The sequence below is a fragment of the Dasypus novemcinctus genome, chromosome 13 (assembly GCF_030445035.2).
Source record: "Dasypus novemcinctus isolate mDasNov1 chromosome 13, mDasNov1.1.hap2, whole genome shotgun sequence".
Classification (NCBI taxonomy): Eukaryota; Metazoa; Chordata; class Mammalia; order Cingulata; family Dasypodidae; genus Dasypus; species Dasypus novemcinctus.
The window spans coordinates 67,977,686-67,990,626 of record NC_080685.1 but is presented as its reverse complement, the minus strand read 5'-3'; the positions used below and the strand labels follow the sequence as shown (position 1 = coordinate 67,990,626).

Sequence of the window (12,941 nt, the reverse complement as noted above, 5' to 3'; positions counted from 1 at the left end):
CTGAAGTGGGTTTGTGTTTGAAAGAAAAGGGGCTACTTCCTCTATGGAAATAGGAGGGAAGTTACAAAGGCTAAGCATGGCTATGAAGTATGTCAGTCTGTTGAAGAAATGAAGGATTTCTTATCGGATGGTTTTTATTTCTCTTTGATTAGGAGACAAACCCATCTGTTGCAAGGGGAGGACAGAATGGGTCAGCAGTTGGCAGTGAAGAAAATAATTGTTGTAAAAAAGGGGAAAGCAACTAAGCAGGAAACAAAGAGATGACCATGAATTTAACAGAGGCATCAGTTCCCTCATTTTCCTTCTAGCAAGCTATTCCTCAAGGGTTGGCCAAGAGTCTTCAACTTCAGGAAACCTTTCCAGTCATCTAACTCAGAGAAAGAGTGGGTCACCCTCTTCCAAACTCTAGAGTGGGTCACCCTCTTCCAAACTCTAGCATCACTTCCTTCACACCTCTCTCTTAAATACTTAATATATTACTCATTTTATCTGCTTAAATGTCTTTCTCCAACTAGCCTTTAAACTCACCAAGGAAGGTGATTATTCAAATGTTAATCACCTCAGCTTTTTATTCATCTCCAGCACCTGGCACAGTGCCCCAACAAATAATGCCTGAACCAGTTAAACAAATGAGAAAGACTTGAAATATCATTTCTGTGCTCCAAGGATATCACAATACCAAATAAGGAGTGGAGACAAAAAAGGGTCTCTCTCTCTCTCTCTCTCTCTCTCTCTCTCTCTCTCTCTCTCTCTCTCTCTCTCTCATCTAATCTAAATATTCCCAGGAAGCTAGAAACTGCTGAGTAATATATAGAGAAGGAAGTGTCTTCAAGGACTAACTAGAGACAGTAACTGACTACAAATTCTACCTGCAGTCTGTTAGAATGGCCGGCAAGATGCAAGACTGAAGAGGACCTGAGGTCTTATTCTTTTAATATATAGACATTGAAATGGAGGTTTCACTTATCCCCTTGGCTTCTTTTTTAGCAAGAATTCCCTGTGAGCAGCATCATATCTGAGAGTCTGCTCCCATAAAAACAAGAGCCACCCCAACATCAGCAGATCAGTATTCCACCCCTAAGCCCACAGGAAAACACATTAGGAAATTCACAATCACAGGTAGGATAGGGATACCTGTCTGGCTCCTTTCCTTAGTATCTATGTCTCATTTCCAGTTGTATTTTGCCCTTATTTTGCAATAATGTTGAATCCCTGATATGTGTGTGTGTATATGTGTGCACATATATACTTATTTCTTATGAAAATATATTTTTAAATATAAATCATGTTCAATTAAAATATTTAATTAACAGAAAAGTTCAAAGAAATAAGTAAAAAATTACTTATAATAATAAGAAACTTCCTCATTATTATTTGATGAACATCACTTATCTTTGGAGATTTCAGACAGAAGAATAGCTTAATATCAGTAAATAATAGACTAATAGATTGATGAATGATAAATAGGTAGATGAAGGGATGAAGAGATGGAATAATAGAGAGCCAAGAATTTGATTATACAATACAATTTTTTAAAATAAATAAGTGCTATTAAATCTTAATGCAATTTAAGGAAAGAAAAAGAAGTGAAGTACAGGTGAAGAATTGTACTTTCAATATTTGTACACAGAAGACAAAAGATTTTAATTCTAAGATCTCTCTATACTTGGGATTGTGAAAAACATTAAAATGCAGAAATCATTAATTCTAACAACTTGCTTCAATTTTGAATGACATTTTTAAACTCTCAGCTATGAAAAATGAAGAACTTGAAAGATTCTTTCCTCTCCTCTGTCTACATCTAACTGTATTTGTTAATTGCATTATCATTATAAATATATTTTCTTCCTGTTCTGTAATGATATTTTCCACAGTTGTTTAGACTTATTCTGTATTAATTCAATGATCCTTTTTAAATGTGAAACTAAGTTTTATTTATAAAATGAGCCTCTTCGTGCATAGATAGGTTCCTTTAAAAAATACATCTCATAAATATCACAAAAATTGGGGCAGCATTCAGGATGATGTGGCAGAACGAGTTTCCATTTGTGAACCACTTACCTTAATTTAAAAAGCTGAATAATGTCCAATCTCAATATTGACATATTTGGGAAAATTTATAGAGAAAGTGTCCAAAGAAATTTATTATTAAATTTTCATATCACTTAAAAAAAATTTCCAACTCACATCACGTGAAGAATTCAAGCCTTCACTATTCTTCGGACCCAAGAGTTTCTTCATGTTCTCCTTTATGTTTTCTTTTCTCTGTTGTCTGAAATTCTTCTCTTGATCACATAGAGCCATACTAAATCGGAGGTCTGGAGATGAGCTGTTATATAAACAGATAAAGTCCTAAGCCAATGTCACCAAGTAGTCTTGTTTAACATCCATCCATTTTGTTCAAGTCCCCAATAGCTACACTGATATATGCTTTTGACATTCCCAAACCATTTCCTAGAAAAGGACCTAAACAGTCAGCAGTAGTATAAAATGATAGCTGTCTTAAAGAAGCATGCTCTAAAGCACATTTTAAGAGAAAAAGGAAAATGAGATATTTTAGGAAAAAACAATGAAGCAAGCAAGCCAACCACCCCTGACACATTGCATATTATAATTTAAAGACTTTGGGTCTTCGGTTTCAGTATGGACACAAGTTTCAGCAAAGAAACTTGCCATATTTGTTTGGGATAGTGTTTTCCAAAATCCTTCCCCACTTCTCCCTCAGTCCTACAACTCCAAACTCCAACAACAAAACACTTACTAACATTCCAAAGAGGTTGTGTTTTGTGGAAAATACTTTTATAAATATTGCCTTAATAAACGACCCTGTCTAATAGATGCCCTCTGACAAAGAAATGAACTTATAATAGTAGATCTTTAAACAATCAAAAGTGAATTTACAGGTGACTTCTAGGAAGATGGCAGTGCAGAGACAAACAAGGCCCATTTCTTTTCCAAAAACAGCAAGAGGAACGTCAGAAACTGCCTGAAAAAAACTGTTCTAGAGGTTCGCACACCAGGAGGAAGAAGGAGAGGGAGACAGAGAAGCCAAAGTGTGTGAATCACCCCTGCAACAGGGAATGACACCTATCCTCCACCTTTGAAGCAAGCATGCTTGGTACAGATCAGGACTGGTTGTTTCTAACTCAGAGGGGAGTGGAGATTTTTCCTCCCTGGGTAAAGAGAGGGTGCAGCATTAGCCAAATGTGATTTCTCATCAGTGAGTTGGGACTGTGGAGTCTGCCTCTGAATCATGGGTCTAGCTGGCCCAGAGGGAGAACTCCCATGGATATTTTTCAGCACTTCCTGCTGGAGGATGGAGTATAAACATCCCTCTCCCCTCCCGCCCCCCCAGCCCCACACACACACAGTGGGAAAAAGATTTGCTAAGAGCTCAATTTGTGGGCAGGTCAGAAAAATGCACCCCAGGAATTCCAAAGGAAAAAAAAAATGAGGCTTTCTGGCATCTTTACTGTCCCTCTCCCCAGAGTCCTTGGAAACTGATCTGCACCCCATAAATGGGCCCCTAACCCTGTTTTGATCAGTTAAATATGGGCAATTTTAAAGACCTAGAATACGTTGAGAAAAAAAAAAATGAAAGAAGAGCCATAGCAAAAGGTCAAACAACAATAAAACCCTAGGCAAGAGAGAGAGCCTGACCATCAGGGTAAACCCACCATCATAATCAGATGCCTAGACGTCAGCAAAAAATTACAAGCCATACCAAGAAACAGGAAGATATGGCCTAGTAAAAGGAATAAATTAAAACACTAGATGAGACATGGGATTTGAAACAACTATCAATAATGTTTAAACAAATTTCCTAAATCAATTCAAGGAGTTGAAGGAAAATAGGGTTAAAGAGATAAAGGATATTAAAAAGATACTGGGTGAATATAAAGAATTTGAAAGCTTGAACAGAAAAATAACAGAACTGAAAGGAAGGAAAGACACAATGGATGAGATTGAAAAATATATTAAAGACATACAACAGATTTGAACAGGCAGAAGAAAGAATCAATGACTTAGAGGACAGGACATCTGAAATTAAAAAGACAGAAGAACAGATAAAAGAATGGGAAAACCAAGAGGTGGGTGAGAATTGTGGTTGATGGTACAGATGCAAGAGTGTCCTTTGTTAGCTCGAACAAATGTATATCACTATTGCAGGGTGAAGGGAATGTGGAGAAGCATGGGGAAAATACAGCTGGAGTGACCCATGGACTGTGGTTAGAGTAATAATATAATATTCTTGCATCTATGCAAAAGATGTCCTGTGTTGATACTGAGGCGGTACAGAAAATGTGAGCCAAATGTACACTGTGGACATGGTAATAATCGGATGATATTATTTTATCTGTAACAAATGACACACCACATTGTGGTGTGTTAATGGAGGGATGTTGTTTGGTAATTCTGCACATGTGCATGATTGTTTTATAAGTTTACAACATCTGTCATAAAAAAATACATTTAAAAAATAATAATAGGGTGGGTTGGGGGAAAAACACACCAAATGTAAGATAAGGACTATGATTAGTAGTAATATTTTATAAGTGTTCTTTCATAGTTTGTAACAAATGTCTCATGACAATGCAAGGTATTGATGGAGGGTGGATGGGACCCCTGTATGATATTATGCATGTTTGCTTTGTAAGTTCACAACTTTTACAATACACTTAATTGTTTATGTATGTTTGTATATAAATGATGTAAAGATAATAATCAGATTGGTTAGGGAAAATACTTTGTTTAGTAGTAATATTTTGACAATGCTCTTTAATCATTAGTTAAAAAGGTTTAAAAATATTGCAAGTCATTGGTGGTAGGGTGAGATGTTATATGTTTGTTTGATGTTATATATGTTTGTTTTGTAAATTAACAACTATTATACACTTATTGTTTATGTATGTTTATGTATGAGTGCTATATTTCAATAAATTAAAAAAAAAATTCATGGTCCAAACATAAAAAAAGAAAAAGGAAAAAGAATGGGGGGAAAATTGAGCAGGGGCTCAGGGAATTTAATAACACAAAGTGCACTGACACATGTCATGGGAGTGCCAGAAAGAGAAGGGAAAAGGAAGTGTATTTGAGGAAATAATGGCTGAAAATTTCCCAACTCTTAAGAAAGACATGAAAATTCACATCCAAGAAACATAAAGTACTCCAAACAGAATAAATCTGAATAGAACAAACAGACCTGCACAGAGACATATATTTGTAAGAATGTCAAATGCCAAAGGTAAAGAGAGAATTCTGAAAGCAGAAAGAGAAAAGTGATTCATCACATACAAGGGACATTTAAAAAGAATGGGGATTTCTCATCAGAAACCATGGAGGCAAGAAGGCAGTGGTATTACATATTTAAGACACTGAAGGAGAAAAACTGCCAGCCAAGAATTCTTCATCCAGCAAATCTGACCTTCAAAAATGAGGGTGATTTTTGGGAGCAGTGGTTGAGTGCCTGCTTCCCATGCACAAGGTTCTGGGTTCAATCCCCAGTACCCTCTAAAAAAAAAATGAGGGTAAGTTAAAAATATTCACAAGCAAACAGAAACTTAGAGAATTCATTAACCAGAGGCCAGCCCTACAAGAAATACTAAAGGGAGCTCTGCGGGCTGACAGGAAAAGACAGGAGAGAGAGACTTGGAGGAGAGTACAGAAATGAAGAATATCAGTAAAGATAAATAGAAGGATTAAAAAGAGAGACAAAAAAATATGACATATAAAAGTCAAAGGATAAAATGATTGAAGCAAGTACTGCCTTTACAATAATAATATTGATTACTAATGAATTAAATGTCCGAATCAAAAAACACAGATTATCAGAATGGGGGAAAAAAAGATCCATTTATGCTGTCTATAAGAGACTCACCTAGCCCCAGGCCAGAAATAGGTTGAAAGTGAAAGGTTGGAAAAAGATATTCCAAGCAAACAGTAACCAAAAAAAGAGCAGGGTAGCTATACTTAATATCAAAGAAAAACAAACCTTTCATGGAAAACTGTTATAAGAAATAAAGAACAACATTATATATTAATTAAAGGGTCAAGCCACCAGGAAGAAATAACAAACATAAATATTTATGCACCTAACCAGGGTGACCCAAAATATATGAGGCAAAAACTGGCAAACTAAAGGGAGAAATAGACATTTCTACAATAATTGTTGGAGATTTCAATACACCACTCCCATCAATAGAAAGAACATCTAGACAGAGAAACAATAAGGAATCAGAAAACTTGAACAATATGATAATGACCTAGACCTAACAGACATATACAGAATATTGTACCCCAAATCAGCAGGACATACATTCTTCTCAAGTGCTCATGGATCTTTCTCCCAGATAGGTCACATGGTGCATCATAAAACAGGTCTTAATTTTAAAAGTATGAAATTATACAAAGTATCTTCTCTGAGCATAATGGAATGAAGTTGAAAACAATAACAGGCAGAGAATGGGAAAATTCACAATTACGTGGAGGTTAAACAACACCCTCTTAAACAATCAATGGGTCAAAAAAGAAATTGAAAGAGAAATTACAGAATATCTCAAGATGAATGAAAAAGAAAGCATGGAACATCAAACTTATGGGATGCAGCAAAGGGAGTGCTGAGAGGGAAATTTACAGCCCTGAATGCTTATATTAAAAAGGAAGAAAAAGCTAAAATCAAATACTCAACTGAATACCTGCAGGAACCAGAAAAAGAACAGCAAACTAATTCTAAAGCAAGCAGAGGAAAGAAATAATAAAGATTAGAGCAGAAATAAATGAAATTGAGAATAAAAAAAACAACAGAATAACAAACCTGGTTCTTTGAGATCAATAAAATTGATAAACCCTTAGCTAGACTAACAAAGAAAAAGAGAGAGAAAATACAGATAAATAAACTCGGAAATGAGATGGGGGACATTACTATTGAACCCACAGAAATTTTAAAACAATTCGTGAGGATATTATGAAAAACTGTACCAACAAATTAGACAACATAGATGAAATGGGCAAATTCCTAGAAACACATGAACAACCTATATTGACTCTGAAAGAAAAAGAAGACCTCAACATACCAAACAAGCAGAGATTAAATCAGTCATTAAAAACTTTCCAACAAAGAAAAGCCCAGGACCAGATGACTTCACAGATGAAATCTACCAATCAAAGAAGAATTAATACCAATACTGTTCAAACTCCCTCAAAAAATTGAAGAGGGTGGAATACTACCTAATTGTATGAGGCCAACTTCACTCTAATCTCAAAGCCAGATAAAGATACTACAAGAAAAGAACATTACAGACCAATCTCTTTAATGAATATAGATGCAAAAATTCTCAACAAAATATTTTCAAATGAAAGCCAACAGCATATTAAAAATATATATACAACATGGTCTAGTGGGCTTCACCCCAGGTGTGCAAGCATGGTTCAACACAAAAAAACATGAATTAAGATAAGAAAACAAATTAACAAATTGAAAGGGAGAAAACATATGATCATCTCGATTGACACAGAACAGGCAGCTGAAAATATTCATCATCCTTTCTTGATAAAAACACTTCAAGAGACAGGAATAGAAGGAAACTTCCCCAGCATGACTCAGGGCAGATATGAAAAACCCACAGCAAACATCATACTAATGGGGAAAGTCTGAAAACTTTCCCTCTAAGATCAGGAACAAGACAAGGATGTCCACCGTCACCACTGTTGGTGATGTTCTGCTAAAAGTTCTAGTTAGAACATGGTAAAGAATAAGTAAAACCTCACTATTTGCAGACCACATAATTCTATATTTAAAAATCCTGAAATATCTGCAGCTAAGTTCCTAGAGCTAATAAATGAGTTAAGCAAAGTGGTGCGAAACAAGAACATGTAAAAATCAGTAGTGTTTCTCTACATTAGTAATGAACAATCTAAGAAGATAATCAAGAAAAAATTTCACTTATAATAGCAATTAAAGAATCAAATATCTAGGAATTAATTTATCCTGTATTCAGAAATTTACAAAACATTGCAATAAATCAAAGAAGACCTAAACAAATGGAAAGACATTCCATGTTCATGGATTGGAAGACTAAACATTGTTAAGATGTCAATTCTACTCAAATTAATTTACAGATTCAAAAATGCAATCCCAATCAAAATTCCAACCGTCTACTTTACAGACATGAAAAAGTCAATGACCATATTTATTTGGAAGGGAAAGGGACCCTGATCAGTGAAATATATCTTTAAAAAGAATGAAGCCAGAGGATTCACAATATCTGACTTTAAAGCATGTTACCTATCTACAGGCGTAAAAATAGTATGTATTGGCACGAAGAAGGACCTATTGATCAATAGAATCAAACTGAGAGTTTAGCAATACACCCTCACATCTATTGTCAATTGATAACTGACAATTCTACCAAGTCCACTCAGCTGGGGCACAGCAGTCTCTTCAACAAATAGCCAAGGGAAAATGGGTATCCAGATCCAAAAGAATGAAAGAGGACCCCTATTTCACATTCTATACAAAAATTACCTTAAAATGGATCAAAGACTTACATATAAGTACCAGGAGCATAAAATTCCTAGAAGAAATTTTAGGAAATCATCTCAAGATCTGGTGGAAGGAGGTGGTTTCTTAGATCTTACACTCAAAGCACAAGCAACAAAGAAAAAACAAATAAACGTGACCTCCTCAAATTTAAATATTTCTGTGCTTCAAAGAACTTTGTCAAGAAGGGGAAAACACAGATTAATCAATGGGAGAAAATATTTGGAAACCACATATTTAATAATGGGTTCGATATCCATGATATAGATAAATAGAACCTACAGGAAGCAGATGTGGCTCAAGAGATTGGGCTCCCATCTATCATATGGGAAGGCCAGGGTTCAATTCCCAGGGCCTCTGGTGAAGGCAAGCTGGCCCAAGTGGTGAGCTGGCCCATGCGAGTGCTGGCCTGCGCAGAGTGCTGGTCCACGCAGAGTGCTGAGTCATGTGGCATGCTGGCCCACACGCGAGTGCTAGCCCACGCAGAAGTGCTGGCCTGTGAGGAGAGCTGGCACAGCAAGATGAGGCAACAAAATAAGACACAGAGGAAAGACATTAAGAGACACAGCAGACCAGGGAGCTGAGGTGGCACAAGAGATTTAGCGCCTCTCTCCTACTCTAGAAGGTCCCAGTCTTGGTTCCTGGTGCCACTAAAGAGAAAACAAGCAGACACAGAAGAACACACAGCGAATGGGTACAGAAAACAGAGAGTGAGTGCTAAAACAATGGGAGGAGGGGTAAATAAATAAATCTTTAAAAATAAAAAAATTAAGAGAACCTACAATTCAATGATAAATGGACAAAAATATCCTAACTTAAAAATGGGCAAAACACTTGAATCGACATTTTTCCAAGGAGGAAATATAAATGACAATAAAACACTTGAAAAGATGTTCAACATCACTACCTGTTAGGGAAATGCAAATCAAAACTACAATGAGATATCATTTCACACCTATTAGAATGGCCACTGTTAAAAAACAAACAACAATAACAACAACAAAAAAAAAAAAAAACCCAGAAAACTACAAGAGTTGGAGATGATGTGGAGAAATGGAAATGTTTATTCACTGTTAGTGGGAAATGTAGAATGGTGAAGCCACTGTCAAAGATTGTTTAGCAGTTCCTCTGGAAGTTAAATATAGATCTGCCATATGACCCAATATCTCACTACTAGGTAACAAGAACTGAAAGTAGGGACACATACAGACATTTGCACAGCAATATTCACAGCATTATTTACAATTACCAATACATGGAAAGAACCTATGTATCAATCAACTGAAAAATGGATAAACAAATTGTAGTATAGACATAGTATGGTATTTTATTCAGCTGCAAGCATAAATGAAGTTATGATGCATATGATGACATGGATGAAGCTTTATAATTCATAAAATGCATTTTAATTCTTTATAATTTTATAATATATATTTATATCCCTAAAAAATACAGAGGGTCATTTTGAAAGTATTTTTCCTTTATAAATTGCATCACACTGCATTCATTCTTCTGCAAATTACTTTTCCATTAAACAGTTTTCTGTTGAGATTCATCTGTTTTTAAGTAAATAGGTCTAATTTGATCATTTTTACTTCTGAGGAGTATTATCAGTATATGAATATATTACAATTTATTTATTCAGGTACATTGAGTTTTATTCCAATTTTATTTTTTTGCTATTACAAACAATACTGCTATGAACCTATAGTGCATAATTAATAAAGTTTTCTACAGTATATCCTCCTTATAAAGTACATCTCATGTAATCATCACAATAATTATGTTTAGAAAGTACTTTATTCTTATTTTATAAATGAGTAAAAAAGTAATTAGAAATATTCCATCCATTAAGTAACATGGAGAAGGTTTAAATCCAGAGTGCACGCTGATCATTGTTTCACATTAAGCTCAATAAGCATGGTTAAGAAAAAAAACTATGAAGAGTTCAATGAATTTAAACATTTGTAAGACATAAGTTTAAAAAAAAAAAACAAATTCTAGAAGAAACTTCAAAAATGCTGAGTAATTCTATAAATATGGTAATTTAATTTTGGCACATTTATTTATGTCAATCTAACTTTCAAATTTTCTTTTTTGACTTGATATAGTTATGAAAGACATTACTTTTAATTACATTGTATTTTTCTTTGAAGAAAACATTTTCATTTTTGAGTCAAGATATAAATTGTCATATAAAAATAAAGTTCATTTTAATATATAGTAAACTGCTTCCTGGCATATGCACATTATTTGAACTTTTTACTTCTTTTATTTAAAAACTCTTATTGCTGAAGTTTATTTCTTTTACATAACACCATCCTAATTACCTCAATGAAGACCATTTCCCATTTAAACAAAATTATTTCCATAGTCCTTCAAATAACAAAAATTTTTCTAATTCCATGCCAAAATATACCACTTTTATGCAAGAATCAATTTAATGCAAAATAATGCAACAAAATACTTTAGACCGTCCTTTGACACTTCCTGCCATGTTGAAAGGACTGTGGTAATTTATGCCAATAGCTTACTATGTCAAGTCAACATGTTCCAGAGATCAATATAAGAAAAAGAAATGGCTAAACCCAATATATCCAGTATGATACATTTGTATATCATTATTGGTGTGGTTTCTGTGTATAATAACTTCAGTAAAACCAACTTCACCAGAAGGGGAATTAAAAGAGATGCAGAGATGTTGTGGGGGATGGGATCTTCTAAACTCAATAATTATACTGGCAGTCCTGGCTCTTCTAAAATTCACCATTTGAAAAAAATAAATGACTTTCCAAAATTCAGTTTTGGAAGCAACTTTGAAAGGGCACAATGTTCCATGGAAGTATTTACCATTTGTAGTCCTGTTAACCACTATGAGTAAAATCAATCTCATTCTTTGGATTGTCCTATTATTAAAAAATTAATATCATGGTTTTCTGTTTATGTTCACTTTCATGTTTCTGAAATCTATCTAAATTTACAATGGAAAATGCAATTAAATAACTATAGGAAATAGATACATCATAGGAGAGCGGGCCCTTTGCAAAGCTCTTATTCTGCCATCTATTTTTGGGTGTTTTTTTTTGAGGTACCAGGGGTTGGTGATTGAACCTGGGACCTTGTATGTAAAAAGCCAGCGCTCAAATACTGAGGCACATTGGTTTCCCTGAGTTGTATCTTTTACTGTTTTGTGTGCTGTTTGCTTTTGGTTTTCTCAGGAGGCACTGGGAACCAAACCCGGAGCTTCCTGTGTGGGAGTCAGGTGTTCACCCCTTGAGCCATCTATTATTTAACCACTAATCTACTGGATAATTAAGCATTTATGTTTTATTTTTATTTTGTAACTAAGAGATACTTAAAATCAAAGTAAATTTAATTCACTCATATATTCAACACTGTGGGATCTATTTCCTCTCTAAAATGTATACCGTTAATAACCAAAGTAAATCAGTGGATCACTTGCAATGTTTTCCATCCAACCAAATAAAGGCACTTACCAAACTTCAAGAGACATTTCCAGAATCATTTCAGTGACCTAAAAAAGATATATTAGTCAGAATAGGCTCATAAAATGGATGTGTGTTTTCTATAATTCAAAGTAAGTAAAAATAAATTTTGAGTGCTAGATTACTTTTAACAACAACAAAAAAAAACTAAAAATAAAAAGTAAGACAGCTCTGGGACAACCAGCAAGATGGCGGGAAAGTAAGGAGCACATAAAGTCAGCTCCTGCTACATGGCAGTTAGTAAACACCCAGAGCGATCTGGAGCTAGCTGAAGCACCTGTTTGGGGGCTTTAGGAGGCCAGAAGGGCATCCTGCAACATCCCTGAAGGAATGGAAGGAGGAGACTGCCCAACTGCAGAGAAGACTCGTAAGTAGAGCACTCCATGCCCTGGAGGCTGATGCCCATTCTCCAGTGGAGGCACAAGCTGCCTCGGGAGCTGTTCTGAGGCTGGAATTGAAAGTTCCACTTCCCAAAAATGGGGGAGGAAGAGATGGTTTGGCACCAACTTAAGTTACTGATGAGTAAATTAAATGACAGCGAGAGATGTACAAATATACATGTCATAGGTATCCCAGAAGGAGAAGAGAAGGGAAAAGGGGCAGAAGGAATATTTAAAGAAGTAATGTTAGAAAATTTCCCAACCCTATTGAAGGACATAGATATCCATGTCCAAGAGGCACAACGTACTCCCATCTGAAAAAAATCTGAACAGACCAACTCCAAGACACGTGCTAATCAGAATGTCAAACACCAAAGAAAAGGAGAGAACTCTGAGAACAGCAAGAGAAAAGCAATGCATAACATATCGGGGATACCCAATAAGATTAAGTGCCAGTTTCTCATCAAAAACCATGGAGGCAAGAAGGCAGTGGTCTGATATATTTAAGATACTACA

The 12,941-nt window shown here is 35.2% G+C and overlaps 1 protein-coding gene across 3 annotated transcripts in view; it reads right to left on the bottom strand.

Moving 5' to 3' along the window:
• The window catches only part of PLA2G4A (phospholipase A2 group IVA), a 167,680-nt gene that overhangs the window by 77,038 nt on the left and 77,701 nt on the right, over window positions 1-12,941 (bottom strand). For all 3 annotated transcript variants that reach the window (XM_004468450.5, XM_004468451.5, XM_012529014.4), the window contains 2 exons: window positions 12,037-12,074; window positions 2,188-2,329 (listed from right to left, as the gene is read on the bottom strand). In XM_004468450.5, the coding sequence (XP_004468507.1) occupies window positions 2,188-2,329; window positions 12,037-12,074 (180 nt within the window). The remainder of the gene's footprint in view (window positions 1-2,187; window positions 2,330-12,036; window positions 12,075-12,941) is intronic.